General features: G+C 37.5%; 1 protein-coding gene across 2 annotated transcripts in view; it reads left to right on the top strand.

Moving 5' to 3' along the window:
* Window positions 1-18,861, top strand: part of CDC40 (cell division cycle 40) — a 51,970-nt gene extending 33,109 nt beyond the window's left edge. For both annotated transcript variants that reach the window (XM_080664093.1, XM_080664094.1), the window contains exons 9-15: window positions 1,816-1,861; window positions 3,922-4,023; window positions 5,255-5,370; window positions 5,624-5,757; window positions 13,837-13,913; window positions 15,756-15,900; window positions 16,873-18,861. In XM_080664093.1, the coding sequence (XP_080520219.1) occupies window positions 1,816-1,861; window positions 3,922-4,023; window positions 5,255-5,370; window positions 5,624-5,757; window positions 13,837-13,913; window positions 15,756-15,900; window positions 16,873-17,050 (798 nt within the window). In that variant the 3' untranslated portion in view covers window positions 17,051-18,861. The remainder of the gene's footprint in view (window positions 1-1,815; window positions 1,862-3,921; window positions 4,024-5,254; window positions 5,371-5,623; window positions 5,758-13,836; window positions 13,914-15,755; window positions 15,901-16,872) is intronic.
* The last annotated feature ends 720 nt before the right edge of the window (window positions 18,862-19,581 follow it).

The following is a 19,581-nucleotide window of genomic DNA, read 5'->3' as shown; positions in this document are numbered from 1 at the left end:
GTGTGGTGTGTGTGTGTGTGTGTGTGTGTGTGTGTGTGTGTGTGTGTGTTATATCTCATTGATTTTTAGAGAGAGAAAGGGGGAGGAATAGACAGACAGAAACATCAATGAAAGAGAAACATCATCGATTAGCTGCCTCCTGCATGTCCCCTACTGGGGATCAAGCCCAGATGTGCCCCAACTGGGAATCAAACTGTTGACCTTTTAGTTCCTGGGTCCACGCCAGTGCCTGTCAACTTGAATAGAGGAGAGTCTTTTAAAAAATCTTTAATAGCATAGTTTTTATCACTTTTCTGTCTTGTGTGTCTGGTTCGTTATGATGGTCAAAAATATCAACCCTATAGCTTTCTTGGGGCTTGGAAAGTTTTTGTTTTGTTATTTTTTTTAATTTTTATTACTTGATTCCAGAGAGAGGAGGGAAGGGAGAGGGAGAGAAGCATCAGTTGTTTTGTTCCACATATTTATGCATTAATTGGTTGCTGCTTGTATGTGCCCTGACCAGAGATTGAATCCACAACGTTGGCATGTTGGGATGACACTCTAACCAACTGAGCTACAATATCTATAAAGGCAGATTTTTTATTTATTTCTTTATTTTTTTAATGAGTGCAACCATTTAGGCATTTGTCTATACTTAAGAGCTTAAAATAACAGGTCAACAGTTTGAAGTAAAAAACCCTCATTCCCTTTAACTTTTACTTCTTAAAAACTATGTTAATTGAGATTAATGTTTTCTCTTTTACCAATTAAAAAAGCATAGAATACAATTTGTGTCACTTCTATAAACATTAATTAGATACCTGTTATGTGCAAGGGGCAGAGAATAAAAAGTTATTAAGGCACTGTCTCTGCCCTTAGGATGAACATTGCATTATGATTTTAATGATCATTATAGAGTCAGATACAAAGCATTCTGGTTTCAAGAGGAATCATTCCTCAATAGGAAGGTAACTAGGTAAAGGGAGGGGTAGGGCATAGACTATGTCTGAGAAGGGTGAATAGAATGAATCAGCATGGTGTGCACTGTAAACTGCAGTTTCATGGTTGCTGGAGCCTAAAATCTGAGAGACACAGAATGACTACTCAGTCATAAGTAAAGGACCAGCGCCTGGAGGTCCTTGCCTGGTATGCTACAGACACTGAGACTTTATCCTCTTGGCCCTCAGTGGCCAGGAAATGCCTTCTATTTTAGAGGACTAGCAACACTGTTGAGAATTGGATTTGATGCAGACAAGAATAAAGGTACTTTAAAGCTATTGCATAAATTCACTTTAGATGTGGTGAGAATTATGAGCCTGTTACCTTTTAGTCTGGATCATCATTTCCGTAATACAGCTTCTATAATACTTGCTACTTCAGGAAAGTTCAAAAAAAGCCTTTCAATACCAAAATGTTATAGACGTGACAGTTTTAATAACACTTAATTATTTTAAAAGTAGTTCATGGTATTACATCAGTAGAAACTTTTTTCTCATATTGAATACAGAAAAGAACAAGAAGAAAACAAAAATCACCTGTATTAGCTCCATCTAATTTCTGGTGATAGTTTGATGTACCTTTCAGTATCTGATTTCAGAGTTTAGTTTTAAAATGTATGTGTGTGTGAGTGTGAGTCCATGAGTCCAAACAATGCAACACAGACTAGAAGCACCAAGCAATGTGTTTAATGATATATAATGCCTTTGGTTAAATCCCCTGTACACGCACAGATATGCACACATATAGACAGCATATGACTGTTGTTACTGATTGAAAATTGTCATTTTATCAGTCTAGTATTAAATTTATTTATTTGTATTGTTTTTTTCCCCCCAGCTATGGGAGGTTTATGGAGACAGGCGCTGTCTGCGAACATTTATTGGTAATACTTCTTTTCTCCCTGACTATAAATCTGTTTGGGACAACTTTTTTAACTTTTTATCATCATTTACCATAATTTTACTGGACTAATAGGAATGAAAATCTTCACAGACTTGAACTGAGTCTTGAGGAGGGAGTAAGTCCCCTCAGAGAAAGAAAGGGAACTAGGAAGAGTGAGCAGCAGAAGCAAAAGTGTGAGAAAGCATGCTGCTTTGGGGGAACCATGTATATTTCAGAATTGCCAGGGTGTGGGATGATATGGTGAGAAAAGCAGCAGAAGAGGGGCCAGAGTATGGAGGACCAGGTGTACTATTAATAAGGAGTTTAGACTCTACCCTGAGGGCTCTGAGAAGCCAGACATTAAACAGCTCTTGCAAGAAAGCAACATGATCAGGTTTGAAGCTTAGAAAGATCACATTGGCAACATGGAGGATGCTTTGATGGAGCAGGCCTGGAGGCAGGGGAATGAATTACAAGGTTATTTCATTAGTCTGGATTAGAGATGGTAAGAGTCTGAATTAAAGCAGCAGAGATAGAGAGGAAAGAATTAAAAGTTAAAATCAGTGGAACTTAGTAATTGGATGTGAGTGATAAGAGTAAGGCAGGAATCTAAGGTGACTCTCAGATGACACCAGGATGAATGCTAGTGTCATTCACCAAGAGGAAACAAGATGATGCTGAGGTTTCGGACTCATTGAATTTTAACTGCCTTTGGGGTTTTGAAATGAAAACGTCTAGTAAGCAATTAGATGGCCAGATTTTAAGCTTTGAAGAGAGGTTAGGAATTGGATCTCATCGCATAGAAAAGGATGAGATTGAGAGAACTCCTTGAAGCAACGAAGAGGGCCAGAGAGAGGACAGCTTTGTGGCAGTCTAGCCCTTTTGGTAGAGAATAGTTTATTGTCTTTGTCAGATGTGTGAAGACTAGTTACGTTTCCAAATTTAACTGTATTGCATTGAAGCACTATTTGTGTGAATTTTAGTGGCTCTGTTTTTAGATTGAAGTAGGAGGGTGTTCTGCAATGCTGTATGATTTTAGAGCCTCGCTGCAGGGGAACAAAATGTCTGCTGCAGATGGAGTGTGTTTGATCCCCATTTGTCTCCCCTGCACTGACAGACAGTTTTCCAGCGGGGAACTGGAAATGTCCTGCATAGGAAGGTGATAGCAGCTCTGGCTGGGACTCCTGCCATAGACAAGATACCTGATTGCCTAATTGCTGTGACACATAGTGCCTCTCTAGAGGTCATTGGTGGTGTGGTTCAGGGCTGCTGTGTGTGGTTGACAATGTGTGCCCTGCACATTTTGCAAAATATATTTGGCAGTCTTGGTCATGTTGGGTGGTAAAAAGATACGAAAGTTTCTGCTTTCATTTAGCCATATTTTATTTGTCCCTGTAACTGTCAAGAGAATTGATTGGTCTGGCAAGAATGATTTCCAAACAAAGTACCGTAAAATTAATTTCTTGTCAAAATGCCATCTTAAAACAAAATAGAAGTTAATATTTGTTTTTAAAAAGGCTTAGTGTCAGATTCTGAATCCATTTCTATGAAATTTGGTAATGTGATCACACAAATATGCAGTTATTGAATAAGGGCTACAATGTTCATGAACTCTAGGTTTAGGTCACTGTGTTTTACTTCCAGGTTAGTGAGTAATCAGTGAACCACCAAAATGTCACCAGTCCTTTCTCCTTCATTGGCCATAATTGGCCTATTGTGTTTCCTTAAATTCTTAGCTATTTAGTCATCAGTTATATATCTATTACATGTTAAGAAGTTGACATGACAGACTTTAAGAAATCTTAGAGCTTTTCTCTTGGTTCTTACCTAAATGTTATGCATCAGAATCACCTGAGGAACTTTTGGAAGGGGGGAACCACCTACATTCCCAAGCCCACATAAAACCTGTTCTGAGTTAGTAAATCAGGGGATGAGGTTTCAGTGATTTTTTTACCCATAGATGGCTTGGAAAACACTGTTTAATGCTATTTTTCTTATGTTGTTTATGTTTTAAATAAAGATACTTCACCTCATCTACATTTCTATTGTCTCTGCCTTTAGGTCACAGTAAAGCTGTTCGGGACATCTGCTTTAATACTGCAGGAACACAGTTCCTCAGTGCAGCTTATGACAGGTATCTTAAGCTCTGGGACACTGAGACAGGTAAGAGCTCACTTATACTAATAGATGCTTATCTTATAAACTTGCATTTGGGAAGAGGTCTTTTTTTTTTTCTATTGATTTCAGAGAGGAAGGAAGTGGGAGAGAGAGATAGAAACATCCATGATGAGGGAGAATCATTGATCGGCTGCCCCCTGCGCACCCTACACTGGGGATCGGGCTCACCACCCAGGTATATGCCCTGATCGGGAATCGAACTGTGACTTTCTGGTTCACAGGTCGACGCTCAACCACTGAGCCACACTGGCTGGTTTAAATTAGCATTTTAAAATGAAATGTGTGTGGTGGTCTGTGGCAAAATGGTACCTTCTCTAACCGCTGATTTTCCTATCATTAACTATCAGCTTATATCACTTTGTAGTGTTGAAGCTCAGCTGAATAAGTAGCTCTTCCACTCTGAAGCTTTGTTTCCACCAAATATAATGTATAAAGCAAACATATTGATAGACAAAGATGTTTGAAATCTTTCATTGACTATTTAATTGATCTTTTTGTTCCTCTATATCACCTAACACATGGCCTTGCACATAATAGAAGCACAGTAGACAGCTGATAAACAGAATTAAATTTAACCGCCCAAATTGATTAAAATGTAGTTCTAAACTCCATGGTCCTTCCAGTTGGTTGTATATATTCACAGACATATGAATCGCATCAGTACATTGTGGCTAGTAAAAGTTTGTGTAATTAAAGAACCATCTTTCAATCTTGCTGGGCTTTAAGGATAAAGGTAATAGCTAACGTTTATTGAACACTTTGTGTTCACCAAGCATTATGCTAAGTGCTTATATTCAGTATCTCATTCAATCCTTAAAATATCTCTGTGAGGTAAGTACTATTATTGTTATAGAGAAGAAAACTGAGGCTTAACGTTTTCAGGGTCACATAGCCAAATTGTGTTCATACTAAGGTCTCTCTAATTCAGCCCTTATTCTTAACCTCTTCAGCAGTGGTCCTCAACTTTGGCTGCACATCATAATTACCTGGAGACTTTTATCTATTCTGCAATTGTTGATACAGATTTACTTTTGAAAAACGTATTTTTAACCATTTAAAATCCGTGAGAAGGAATGATGTGGTTTACAATAAAGAACAATCAGGCTGCCTTTCCTCAGAATTTATTAAGCAAATAATCTTTAGATATTAATCCCAGGGTTATCTTTTAAGTGGTCAAATTTATTTTGCCTATTTTAACTTGGGTCTTTGGTTTTAGGACAGTGTATATCAAGATTTACTAACCGAAAAGTACCCTATTGTGTCAAGTTTAATCCTGATGAAGACAAGCAAAATCTCTTTGTGGCTGGGATGTCTGATAAAAAGATTGTGCAAGTAAGTCTTTCCACGGTATTTTTATTAAGATTCCTGGGCTTTATGTTGTATCTGGGGATGGAATCAGGAATATTAATTTGTTTAATGTTGGATACTTTTAGGGACTTCTGATGCTCTTCTTAGTAGAAAATAGTAAATTCATAAAAACATGATGTTGAAACTCTTTTTATTTCTGCACTTTACATAATTATGGTCTTTGTTTGTTTTCATAAATCTGCTCCACTTCTGTCTTTACCTCTTCTCGTTTATACAGTGGGACATTCGAAGTGGAGAAATTGTGCAGGAATATGATCGGCATTTGGGAGCTGTCAACACCATTGTTTTTGTTGATGAGAATAGGAGATTTGTGAGCACATCTGATGATAAGAGCCTTAGAGTTTGGGAATGGTGAGTTTCAATCAGTAGAAAATCTGATATATAAAAGAATCAATTTAAAAATTTGTGGGCAAAGACCAGCCCTGATAATATGTAGCTATTTGAATATTTTTCAAAGATAATTTCTGGCTTGCCTGTCAGATTGTTATAACTATTTAAGTATCCAGAATATCAAAATAAAAATTTAAAGATGCTACTTTTCATAGTCTTTGGATAATCTATCTAAAGGATACATATTTTGAGTCACTTTTTTGGCAGCAGTGAAAGGTTTTTATAGTGCAATCTTATATCCTTTATTAGCTGTCTTATTCATCTTTGCAAAATGACTGATGAGAAGTAGGGGGCCACAAATGTGTAGACTATGCCAGAGTTTGAGCGTAAGATCCTGGCCTCTGAACCAATCCAAATTTTAAAATCTCAATTTTTTAATGTCTGCATTTTGACTATTTAATACTGAAAATTGCCTATGTCATCTCCCTTGTTTCCTGCCCATATTTATTGTCCATATGGTAGAAAACAGTGTTTTTACTTGTAATCAGAATATACAGGGTGGGACAAAAGTAGGTCAACAGTTGTTTGTATGGAAAATAATGCAATAATTAATAAATAATAATGCAAGAATAAACTCTGTGTTTCACGTACTGACAACCTACTTTTGCCCCACCCTGTATTGGTGAATTTTGCTTTCCTAGAAAGAGAAAGGAAAAAACCACTTTTCTAAAATCAAGAAATACTAAAAGCTAATTTCACTAAGTGTCATAGTTCATGTTTTATAATTTATTTCCAAAGAAATGCATAATAAGCTTTTTAAAATTAACGTTTGAATGGAACCCAGCTTGTTTTTCTAGTCGGCTATGAAGCACAGCTTAACTGTGGTTACAGTATAGCCTTGCAAGGAGTATGTAGTCCCACCCCAGAAGTTGTTCTGCTTTAAGAAGTAGAAAGCTTTGAACTACAGCCAGGAGTTTCCCTCTGAAACTAAGTCCCTTCAGGGAGCTGAGCAGGTCCCTAACCATTGTCAGAGCAGTTTGGGTAATTGAAAATTTAATGTAATTTAACTGCAGTTTCTCCCATACTCACCACCAGTACACCTCCTACAAATTACCTCCCATAAAGGGAAAGTTAGCATCATCCTTAGTGTCCATGATTTGAGACTATAACTAAGATCTTTCTGACTTTAGAAGTGATGTTATCTGCAGTAAATTTGATAATGGACACCAAGTTTTATATGAGTCACCTTAGACCATTTTGCACAATACTCTAGAGCAGTGGTCGGCAAACTCATTAGTCAACAGAGCGGCAAACTGCGGCTCACGAGCCTCATGTGGCTCACGAGCCGCGGTTTGCCAACCACTGCTCTAGAGAATAAACATCCATAAACTTTGTTTTGTTTTGTTAATAGACTTTAACAGTTTAATTATAGTTACGCTTTCAGATGTTTCTATCTTCAGGTAATAGTTCAGCTCCATTTTAAAAATGTGCAGTGATATAAAAAAAATTTGTAAATACTTAAATGATGCCACAGTCACAAGGCTTTAAGAACATTTCTGTTCTTTTCTAAAGGAGAGCATTGGTCAGCAAAATATTTTTATTAAGTTAAGTGGTGATGTTAACAAGGCTTTATTTTTTTTTCTTCTCAGAGCTTAATACTCCTAAGAGTCATAATACTATTGGATTATAAATGATGGCATTCTATAGATTTCAGTTGAATGCTCGCTTGCTGTTGGAGCCTTCCTAACCAGTCCTCACATGAGTTTGGTGCCTGTTCACCATCATCGCAGTAACCCTTTACTTCTCATAGCTTACTTGTTCCTCTTCCCTGATCAAGTTCTTAACCATGAGAAAAGACCTGTGTCTGCTCTCCATCTGTCCCCAGCACCAGCACAATGCCTGGCACCTAGTATGTACTGCATATCTAAGGAAATCATTGTTGTCATAATTATTAATGATATTATACTTATTGAGCCCTTTCTATGTGTCAGGCACACTAAACTTTCTATGTCGGATCAAAATGATTCCAAAGCTTGAGGTCTTTTTTTTTTTCCAGCTTCACTGAGTTATAATTGACAAATAAAATTATATTTAAAGTGTATAATATAATGATTTGATATACATTGTAAAAAGGATTCCCACAAAGTTAATTAACATACCTATCACCTCTTTATTTACCCTTTGTTGTTTGATGAGAACTTAACTTCTACTATCTCAGAAAATTTCAGCTATACAATACAGTATTGACTATGGTCATCATGTTGTACATTAGATCCTCAGCCCTTAACTCATCTTACAACTAAAAGTTTGTGCTATTTAGTTTGTAACCTCAATTTTTTTCCCTACCCCACCTTCCCCAGCCCCTGGCAGCCACCATTCTACTCTCCACTTCTATGAGTTTGACTTTTTTTAAAGAATGCACATATAAGTGATAGCATGCAGTATTTGTCTTCCTCTGTCCAGCTTATTTCAAATGAGCATAATTTCCTCCAGGTTCATCAATGTTGTCACAGATGGTGGATTTCTTCTTTTTTAAGGTTGATAATCCTATATAATAAAAGCCTAATATGCTAAGTGTCCGGTCATCCAATCAGCCATTCAACCAATCAAAGTGTAATGTGCTAATGATATGCTAAGGCCACTCAACCACTCGCTATGACATGCACTGACCACCAGGGGGAAGACAGTCGACCAGTCACTATGACGTGCACTGATCACCAGAGGGCACTGACCATGCTCTGACTGGCAGGTTAGCTTGCTGCTGGTGTCCGGCCAATCGGGACTGAGCAAGACAGGCCGGACATGTCCTGGAGCCCTCCTGTGGTCCCTCTGCAGCTGGCCAAACTCCTGCGTCCCTCCCCAGCCCTGATCGTGCACTGGTAGGGTCCCTCAGCCTGGCCTGCGCCCTCTTGCAATCCAGGACCCCTTAGGGGATGTTGGAGAGCCAGTTTCAGCCTGATCCTGCAGGCCAGGCCAAGGGACCCCACTGATGCACGAATTCATGCACCAGGCCTCTAGTATTCCATTATATGTATAAATGCCACATATTTCTTATCCATTGACAGATACTTAGGTTGTTTTCATACCTTGGGTATTGTGAATAATGCTGCATTGAACATGGAAGTACAAATATCTCTTTGATGTAGTGATTTCATTTCCTTTGCATATATACCCAGAAGTAGGATTGATGGATCCTATAGTAGTTCTATTTTTTAATTTCTTGAGGAATCTCTATACGGTTTTCCATAGTGGCTATTTCATTTTACATTCCCACCAATGTACAAGGGTTTTTTTTTCTCCACATCCTCATCAACATTTGTTATCTCTTGTCTTTTAGGTATTAACCATCCTAACAAGTACAAGGTCATGTCTCATAGTGGTTTTGATTTGCATTTTTCTGGTGATTAGTGGTGTTGAGCACTTTTTCATGTACCTGTTGGATATTTATGTCTTCTGTGGAAAAATATCTATTCAGGTCCTTTGCCGATTTTTTCATTGAGTTATTTAGGTTTTTGTGGAGTTTTTTGCTCTTGGTTCTGTGAGTTCCTTATATATTTTGGATATTGACCTCCTATCAGATACGGGTTTGCAAATAGATTCTCCCATTTCCTAGATTGGCTTTTCATTCTGTTTGTGGTTTTCTTTGCAATACATAAGTATTTTACTTTGAGGCAATCCTACTTGTTTATTTTTGCTTTTGTCTGCTGAAGTTATCAAATCCAAAAAATCATTGCCAAGACCAGTGTCAAGGAGCTTATCCTATGTTGTCCTCCAGGAGTTTTACAGTTTCAGGTCCCAGAATCCGTTTTGAGTTAATGTAAGACGGTTTAGTTTCATTCTTTTGCATTAAAATGTCAAGTTTTCCCCATTTGAAGAGACTGTCCTTTCCCCATTGTATATTCTTGGCTACTTTGTTGAAAATTAATTGACTATAAATGCATGGGTTTATTTCTGGCTCTCTATTCTGTTCCATTTGATCTGTGTCTGTTTTTATGCCAATACCATACTGTTTTAATTATTGTAGCTTTTAATATAGTTTGAAATCAGGAAGGGTAATGCCTCCAGCTTTGTTCTTCTTTCTCAGGATTGCTTTAGAGTCTTTTGTAGTTTCATACAAATTTAAGGATTGTTCTATTTCTATAAAAAGTGTCAGTGGAATTTTGACAGGTATTGCACTGAATCTGTAAATCACTTTGAGTATTATGGACATTTTAACAATATTAATTCTTTTGATTCATGAACACCAAACATCTTAGCATTTACTTATGTCTTCTTCTATTTCTTTCATCAATGTTTTATAGTTTCAGTGTACAGATCTTTCACCATCTTGGTTAAATTTATTCCTAAGTATTTTACTGTTTTTATGCTATTGTGAATGGGATTGTTTTCTTAATTTTTCTTTCCAGTAGTTCATTGGTAGTGTATAGAAATGCAAATGATTTTTGTATATTGGTTTTGTATCCTGCAACTTTACTGAATTCATTTATTAGTTCTAACAGTTTTATTGGTGGTGTCTTTAGGGTTTTCTATATATAATATCATGTCATCTGCAAACAGACAATTTTACCTCTTCCTTTTTTTATTTAGATGCCTTTTATTTCTTTTCTTGCCTAACTGCTCTGGCTTGGACTTCCAACACTATCTTATATAATAAAACCTTAATATGCAAATCAACCTAACTGTGGAATGACCAGTCACTATGATGCACACTCACCACCAGGGAGCAGATGCTCAATGCAGGAGCTGCCCCCTGGTGGTCAGTGCGCTCCCACAGGGTGAGTGCCGCTCAGCCAGAAGCCAGGCTTACAGCTGACGAGCGCAGTGGCAGTGGCGGGAGCCTCTCCCACCTCGGTGGCAGCGCTAAGGACCCCTGGGGAGATGTCCACCTGCCAGCTTAGGCCCGCTCCCCGCCCCCAGGGAATGAGTCTAAGCCCAGGTGGACATCCCCTGAGGGGTCCCGGACTACAAGAGGGTGCAGGCCAAGCTGAGGGGCCCCCTTTCCCCCCCACCCCCAGTGCACAAATGTCTTGCACCAGGCCTCTAGTGAATAAAAGTGGTAAGAGTGTCCAATCTTGTCTTTTTCCTGATCTTAAAGGAAAAGCTTTCAGCTTTTCACTGTTGAGTATGTTAGCTATGGGCATGTCACTTATGGGTATGTTCCCTCTATACCCAGTTGGTTGAGACTTTTTATCATGAAAGGAGGTTGAATTTTGTCAGTTATTTTTTCCTCCATCTATTGAGATGATCATATAATTTGTATCCTTCATTTTGTTATAATGGTATATCACATATATTGATTTTCATATATTCAGAACTACCATTGCATCCCAGGGAAATATCCCACTTGGTCATGGTGTATAATCTTTTTAATGTGCTGTTGAATTTGTTTTGCTAATATTTTGCTGAGTATTTTTGCATTTATGTTCATTGGAGATATTGGCCCATAATATTGACCCCCTTAAAGTGAGTTTGGAGCCCTGGCCGGTTTGGCTCAATGGATAGAGCGTCGGCCTGCAGACTGAAGGGTGCCAGGTTCGATTTCGGCCAAGGGCACATTGCCCAGGTTGTGGGCTCGATCCCCAGTGGGGGGCATGCAGGAGGCAGCCAATCAATGATTCTCTCTCATCATTGATGTTTCTATCTCTCTCTCCCTCTCCCTTCCTCTCTGAAATCAATAAATATATTTTTAAAAATGAGTTTGGAAGTATTCCCTCTTCTTCTGTTTTTTGGAAGATTTGAGAAGGATTAATAATTGTTCTTTAAATGTTTGGTATAGTTCACTAGTGAAGCCATCTGTTCCTGTAATTTTTTGTTGTTGAAAGGTTTTTGATTACTTCATCTCTCCTTAGTCATTATTGGTCTGTTCATATTTTCTATTTCTTCATGACTCACTCTTGGTATGTTTCTAGGAATTTATCTTTTTCTCTCAGTTATCTAATTTGTTCACATATAATTATTCATAGTATTTTTGCAATCTTTAGTGTTTCTGTATTATCAATTGTAGTGGCTTAGTTCTGATTTTTTAAATTTATGTCTGTTGTCTTTTTCTTAGTCTAACTAAATTTTTGCCAATTTTATTTTTTTAAGTTAGTTTTATTGATCTTTTTTACTATCTTCTTAGTCTCTTCCATTTATTTGCTCTCTGGTATTTATTATTTTCTTCCTTCTGCTAACTTTGGACTTAGTTTGTTCTTTTTTTTATTTGAGATCTTTCTTCTTTCTTAATGTAGGTTTTTATCAATATAAACTTGCCTCATTGAATTGTTTCTGCTGCACCCCCTATTTTTGGTGTGTTTTGTTTCTATTTTAAGTTGTCTCAAGACTTTTGGATTTCCCTTTTAAATTCTTCTTTGATCCCTTTTTGGTTGAGTAGCATGTTTAATCTTCACATATTTGTGAATTTTCTAGTTTTCTGATAATTTCTAGTTTCATATTGTTGAGGTCAGAAAAGATGCTTGATCTGATTTCAGACTTTTTAAATGTATTAAGACTTGTTTTGTGATCTAATATGTGATCATTCTGTCCTGGAGAATGTTCCTTGTGCACTTGAAAATAAGGTCTTATGCTGCTGTTGGGTGGAATGTTTTGTATACGTCAGTTAGGTTCATCTTTCTAACATGCTGTTTAAGGTCGGTGTTTTCTCATTGATTTTTCTGTCAGGATGATCTAGCCATTGTTGAAAGTCGGGTATTGAAGTCCCCTACTAATATTGCATTACTACTTATTTCTCCCTTCAACTCTGTTAGTATTTGCTTTATATAATTAGGTGCTCTGATGTTGGCTGCATAAATATTTACAACTGTTACATCCTTTTAATGAATTGATCCCTTTGTCATTGTATAATGACCTTCTGTATCTCTTACTAGAGGCCCGGTGCACGAGATTGTGCACTGGCGGGGAGGGGTCCCTCAGTTTGGCCTGTGCCCTCTTGCAGTCCAGGGCTCTCGCAGTCCAGGACCCCTCGCTCCTTACCACCCGCCTACAGTTGGACCTTTTTCAAATTGAGGCTCTTTTCAATACATTTGAGTCATTCTGAATGTAAGTTGTCACTGGTACCTCAGATGTGTAAAGTGTTGACTTGATAAATGATACTATTCCCCAGGTTATACCTTAAAATGTTTTCCTTTCACCAAGACCCTGATAGAATTTTTTTCTAATCATTTGCTGCTTCTTCTGGATGGATAGATAAATGGATAGAGAAAGTCCTTACTTAAAGACAAATTGTTGTTGTTGTTGTTATTTTCCATTTAATTAAAGTCTTGGAACTTGAACCATAGTTTGAAATTTAAATAGCTGCTTTATATTCTGAGATAATATGAAATTACATTTCCCACACATAACTCTGTAAAAAAAAAAAAAAAAAAAAAAGACATTGTCATGAAAAGCAGCAAGACCAAAACCCTTCAGAATTAGTAAAGAATTTTTTATCATGAAGAATATTAAAAATAAAAAGGCACTTTGATGATTCTAAATTTAGGTGACTAGGTTTTGGATTCTTTTTGTTTTATCGTTTGCATGATTCACATGAGAATTTTTTTAATGCTATTTCTCCTGTACCATACACATTTGTAATATTTTATATATAAACTGAAAAATAGAAGGTGTCCAAGTACAAGCACTTAATCTTTTTTACCTGTCCTGAAATCTCATCATTTTTGGAGGGGCTCAACCTGCTTGCAGATTGCTGATGGCTCTTTGGATTCTCACCAGCTTGCAGAGTCAAGTTAAGGTTGACTGGTAAAATAAGAATGTTTCCCTGTAGGTTTGCCTCAGACATCTTGCTTCTGCCTACCATGACACATTTTTAGATGAGCTTATTATTAACAGATTTTTTAACATAAAGGCCAAAGTTTCAGTCAAATAGAGTTTAGAGACTAAATCATTGTCACTGTTATAATTATCACAGAAAGTCATTTGTGAAGTAAAAGATTTATAATATGCAATAAAATGTCATTTTGTGATTTTTCTTCCCCCCAGAAAGTTTCATGAAAGGTTTATTAAATATATTATTTCAAGAGTATTTCTTTTGGTTCAGAGATAATTCTTCTAAAGGTACTTTTTAAAAATTACTTACTCTGATATGCTATTTTTAATATTTAGGGATATCCCTGTGGATTTCAAGTATATAGCAGAACCCAGTATGCACTCAATGCCTGCAGTGACTTTGTCTCCAAATGGTGAGTTACAATGTGTTTTAAGTGAGTTTCTAAGACATGGTGTGATTTCTCTTGAAAAGAACCTTGGCCATTCTCTCTGAGGGCAATTCTGTCACAGTGCCATACTGTATAAGGAAAATTTTCATTATTAGAAGTAATCATTGGTTTTCATATGTGAGTCACTTCACCCAGTCTTTTGTTGTTGTTTTTTTAAGTGTTTTTATTGATTTCAGAAAGAGAGAGAGAGAGAGAGAGAGAGAGAGAGAGAGAGAGAGAAACATCTATGATGAGGATCATTGATCAGCTGCCTCCTGCACATCCCCTCTTTGGGATTGAACCCCCAACCCGGGCATGTGCCCTGACCTGGAATCGAATCCTGACCTCCTGGTTCATGGGTTGATGCTCAACCACTGAGCCACACCAGCTGGGCTCTTGTTTTTTACAAGAAAAAAAATAAATGAAACAATGATTTGCAACTAATGTTGACTAAGCATCTAAGTATTTCTATCTGAGAATCAGGTTTTTTAAAACAATTCTCCTTCCAACAGAATCATATTCTACAACTTTTTTAGTGATTTATTATGAGTTCTTTTATTTTGGTCTGGTTCCTCACAATGAGAACATCTTAGCAATTCACTATAAAATATTTTCTCAGGCAAAATAAAAAAGATAAATCTGTTTAATACTGTTTTCTGTTCAGTAATGCATTGCCTTTTAAGAGCAAGGTAACTTATGCTATAGATGTACTGGCCTTTCAACAACAGTTACTGAGATTTTTTTTATCATAATTTTTTTGGATATAGTCTTATTTAATAATCCTAGGTTTTCTCACCTAAGTTGATTTTTCCTTTCCTTTTTGTAATTAACATAGAGAAGTCTCTTTCTCCCCATGATTCTATTGTCTATATTTAATACAGATTAATTTCTTTTCATAAAATTTTAATTTATTTCTGTTAACACTAAACTCAGAATATCTGTATATCCTTATTTAAACAAAAAACGTTTTTGTAAGAAGTGTTCAATAACACAGGATTATATGAGCAAAATCTATTATTTTATATACAAACTAGTGGCCCGGTGCACAAAATTCGTGCATGGGGGAGGGGAGACCATCTCCAATCTGGGACCTCTCAGGGGATGTCTGACTGCCGGGGGATGTCCCTGTGGGATCGGGCCTAAATTGGCAGTCTGACATCCCTTTTGCAATCCAGGACCACTGGCTCCTAACTGCTCACCTGCCTGCCTGCCCGATCGCCCCTAACCACTCTGCCTGCCAGCCTGCTTGCCCCCAACTGTCCCCCCCCCCACCGGCCTGCTTGTCCCCAACTGCTCCCCCCACTGGCCTGATGGCCCCCAACTGCCCTCCCCTGCCGGCCTGATGGCCCCCAACAGTCCTCCCCGGCCGGCCTCATGGCCCCCAACTGCCCTCCCCAGCCAGCCTCATGGCCCCCAACTGCCCTCCCCAGCCAGAGGCCCATCTGCAGCCGGCGTGGAACACTTGCCTCGTCGTCAGGGTGACAGTGCAAGCATTCTCCCCCTGCCCCCCTGGCCGCTCCGTGCCCGCTGCCCAGAGGCCCTTTGCAGCCGGTGTGGAACACTTGCCTCATCGCGTAGCGACGAAGCAAGCATTCCGCCAACCGCTCACGCTGCCCACTCTCAGTGCCCACCCCCCCCCGGGACTGGGGGACTCCAGCGGGGCTGAGAGGACTGGGCGCCACCATCTCATGGCTATGGGCACCACCATCTTTCTGACGGAGTGATGGTCAATTTGCATATCCCCTCATGAATGACTGAATGTATTTAGAATGAAAATTCTTTAAAAAAAATTTTTTCTCTAAAATGTCTCATTTATTGAATTTGCAGGGAAATGGCTAGCATGCCAATCAATGGACAACCAAATCTTAATTTTTGGAGCACAGAACAGATTTAGATTAAATAAGAAGAAAATTTTTAAGGGCCATATGGTAGCAGGCTACGCTTGTCAGGTGGACTTTTCACCAGACATGAGGTAAGTTTAAATCTTCTCATGTATTTTTATATTCAAATATGATAATAGAAACTTCTGTTGTACAAAAAATAACACTTTACATGTCACTTTCACATATGTAATTGTATGAGAACTATGCAAATTGTCAAAATACCAGATAAAAGGGCAAGAACAAGTTATGAAAATTACCTTCTGCTTTTTTAAGTTCTTTCATATATCTCCTTATATTGTTTAGTCCTGTGCCCTTTAACCACATAAAAGTCTCTGTCTATATAGGCAATGCCATATTTTCTCTCTGCTTTTCTAAGCAAGGCTTGGAGGACTATAATGGCTATATTGCTATGGTGGAATGAACACCAAAAGAATTAATTATGTATTGCATTGTTGAAGTTAACAACTTCACTACAGCTTTTCTGTGTTGAAATCTCAACCTAAATTCTGAATATTTCTAAGTCACACTAGATTTGTAAAGCCTAGAGTCTTTCTAAGTGAAACTCTGCATTCATTCCCCTATTCTTAGCTAAAATACATAGGTAACAGTAATTCAGAAATCCCTTTAGCCTGATCATTGGGCCTTAGAACTTCTGCCTGAGTCAGTCTTAGACATATTCAAAAGGCATTGGAACCAGGAAGTAATTATAAAGGTGCTAGAGTCTACTACAGCAAAAAAGGGTCTGGATGTGTTTGGCAGCTCAGTGACATTGATCCCCCTACACTGTTTCTGTCTAGAGAGTGATTGTGATTCCGCATTCATCGTGGCCCTTGGACATCTCAGTCTTCCAAGTTAAAAATTATTTTTTACTCTTAGATTTTTTGCTCAGTGGGGATGACTTTTTGGTAGAAGTTTAAATTATAGACTTAAATTATAGACCTAGACCTTGTTCTTCTTACTGAGTTACATATGGTGAAAAAGATAAACGCTTTCTCTGTTCTTCATCTACTTTACAGATGAAGTGTTTGAATAATTTGAATTTATTTTTCTTCCCATTGTAGCTATGTGATTTCAGGAGATGGAAATGGAAAGTTGAACATCTGGGACTGGAAGACCACAAAACTCTACAGTCGGTTTAAAGCTCACGATAAAGTGTGTATAGGTGCAGTGTGGCATCCTCACGAAACGTCTAAAGTCATCACCTGTGGCTGGGATGGTCTCATTAAGTTGTGGGACTGATGAGATTAATGCTTAAACTAGGATTATTTTTGACCCAATAACCTATTTAACTATATTTAATTATTAAATGTGTTGGATGATAACTTGATTTACAGATTATCATTTCCTTACATGGCCTTATAAAGTTGACACATTGTTTGAAAAAAAAAACTTTGTAAATTTGTCTCATATAATTTCATTGGCAACTTTATTTTGTTCTTTATAGATATTATTTATACAGAGAATGACCATCAGTTTTCTATTTGACAAATAGATACTATTGGCAGGCAGTTTTGGGCTTACCCCCAAGACATACAGAAAAGATCCCTTTGGAGTCGGGTAAGAATCCCTCGTGGATTTGGGGGTTCTAAAGGCGGTAATATAGTTAATGACAACTCAGAAAGGTACCGTGTACTTATCTCTTAAACAAAAAGAAAGTAAGGAACAGGGATGATATAATTTAATGTGACTGAGAGAAGGATAAAACCACCCACAATTACTGTTTCTATTCTTGCCAGTGGGTCAGGTTCTAATCTTTGGGATTGAGAAGTTCCACTATTTTTTATGACACATGTTGTGTATTTTTAGTTGTAAGCCAGCAATCTTCTCTGATTGCAGCATTCCTCTAATTATTAAACTGTAAAATACAAATCAGCCCAGAGTACTTTGCTTGACTTTCTTCCTGATCAGTATATAATAAGAGAATTATGTTATTTTTGAAGATGAAACTCAAGAGAATGAGTCAGAACTTGGGACTTTATTTGTATTTACTGTCCGTAAGAACCTGGCTATTCTTGCATAAACCAGGGTCTCTTAGGCCATTGTTTCACAGATATTACTACTGAAATATTCCTCATTGGAGATAGGGCAAAGATCAAAATACCAACTGGTAATTTCTTTGACGAGTTGTATGTCTTTAAAATCATTCTGATTTGGTTTGGGAATATATTCAATAGAACTTTTTAAAATCAATAAAGTTTTAAACATCTTTCTAAATCTTTGAGTAAAATTGACAACCAGGAAAATGGCTAGGGTTCCCTAATTTGAGAAGCAGTGGCTGTGATTGGGTTTAAAAATTTGAGATTGTGACATTAAGATAGCCTCTTGAATAAAGTAGCTATTAGCACTTTAGTTGACAAACCATTTCTCCTGCTTTATTACAAATCTGTATCAGATGTTTGAATGTGGTTTGAAATGTTTCATTACCATGCTAGGAAAGATTGGTTCATAGCTGCTCAGAGTGCTGACTGGGAGACCAACATCATATTGAGTGATGATATCCTAAGGCCATTAGCTCAGAGTCCTGTGCTACCAAAGCAGTTCATACTCCTTGTCCTTAAAAACATCCATTTTTAAAAATTAATATTAAAAAAGAAAACTGCTATAGATGACCAGGTGCTGTAGCCGCATGTAAGTAAATGTCAAAGACGAAAATAGAAAAATGATAAAAGTGGTAGAGCCGTAGTTTTGGACACGGAAGCACTCAGAGACAAGAATACACTGCCTAGCTGCTGCCCTTTCTGAACCTGCCAGGAAGGGTGACCGCCGTTTCCTGAAGAGGAGAGAATTCAGACAAGACCTTTGCTTTAGTCCCAACCACTGGGTTTCACAAATGTGAATTAATCACATTTGATTAATAATAAAAGAATCGTATATTTAAACTACCTTGTTCAGCACCAGTATTGTGTATGTTACAAATCATTTCTAAATCTGGGTTTATTTTATTGTGTTTTTGACTGTTTCTAAACTAAGCAACTGTGTATAAAAGTTGTCTCTTTTTTAAAAAAAGAAATCCTATTTTTAAATAAAGCATTTTTATAAAACTTGTTATCAAAATTTTTATTCTTGGTTTCCTTTTAAGTCTTAACCAAATTAAACTATTTATAGATATTAAATGGGTCATTTTGATTTTATGGAGAAAAATGATGCTTTAGAGGTAGGTGTGGTATATTAGTGGGTTTATTCTGATTACATAATAAAAACACAGGGTAGTGCCCTCAGAGTATACAGATTAAGTTTAGCATTCCACATTTATTCACTTAGTGGTGACACTGAGTCACAGTTGCACTCAGAGTACACAAATCAGTGGGGTTCCTTCCAGCATAAAAACGTCTCAAGGTCATGTTGTTACTGGAATTAATGGTTACCTACTGTCTGACTCCTTTTCTTTGCTGTGTATGCTTTTTGCCACACTCAGAACATATTGCCCTACTACAAGTTAGAGTAAAAGTAATGTTTTAGTGAAAAGTTTAATGGGACGAAGATTTAAATATTAAAGCACAATCTGGGGATATTTTGTCTTAAATAAGGAGACAGTTTTAAGATAAGGGACAGGGAGTAGCATCTATTAGGCACCTCTCTAAATAGAAAAGTGTAAAGTGATTCTTAAGGATGCATTGGGAGGCTGGTTGATGTCCCCGGCATGTCTGTAAATTACCTGAAAGAAAACATTGACAGTGAAACTGCAAACCCTTGGCTGGCAGCCAGGATTACAGCATCAGCACTAACTATAGAGGCTCTTCCTGGAGAGCAGTGTTTCTCAGAGAGTGGAC

Source organism: Plecotus auritus (assembly GCF_963455305.1).
Source record: "Plecotus auritus genome assembly, chromosome: 4".
Lineage (NCBI taxonomy): Eukaryota > Metazoa > Chordata > Mammalia > Chiroptera > Vespertilionidae > Plecotus > Plecotus auritus.
This window is presented reverse-complemented; position numbering and strand designations above follow the sequence as displayed.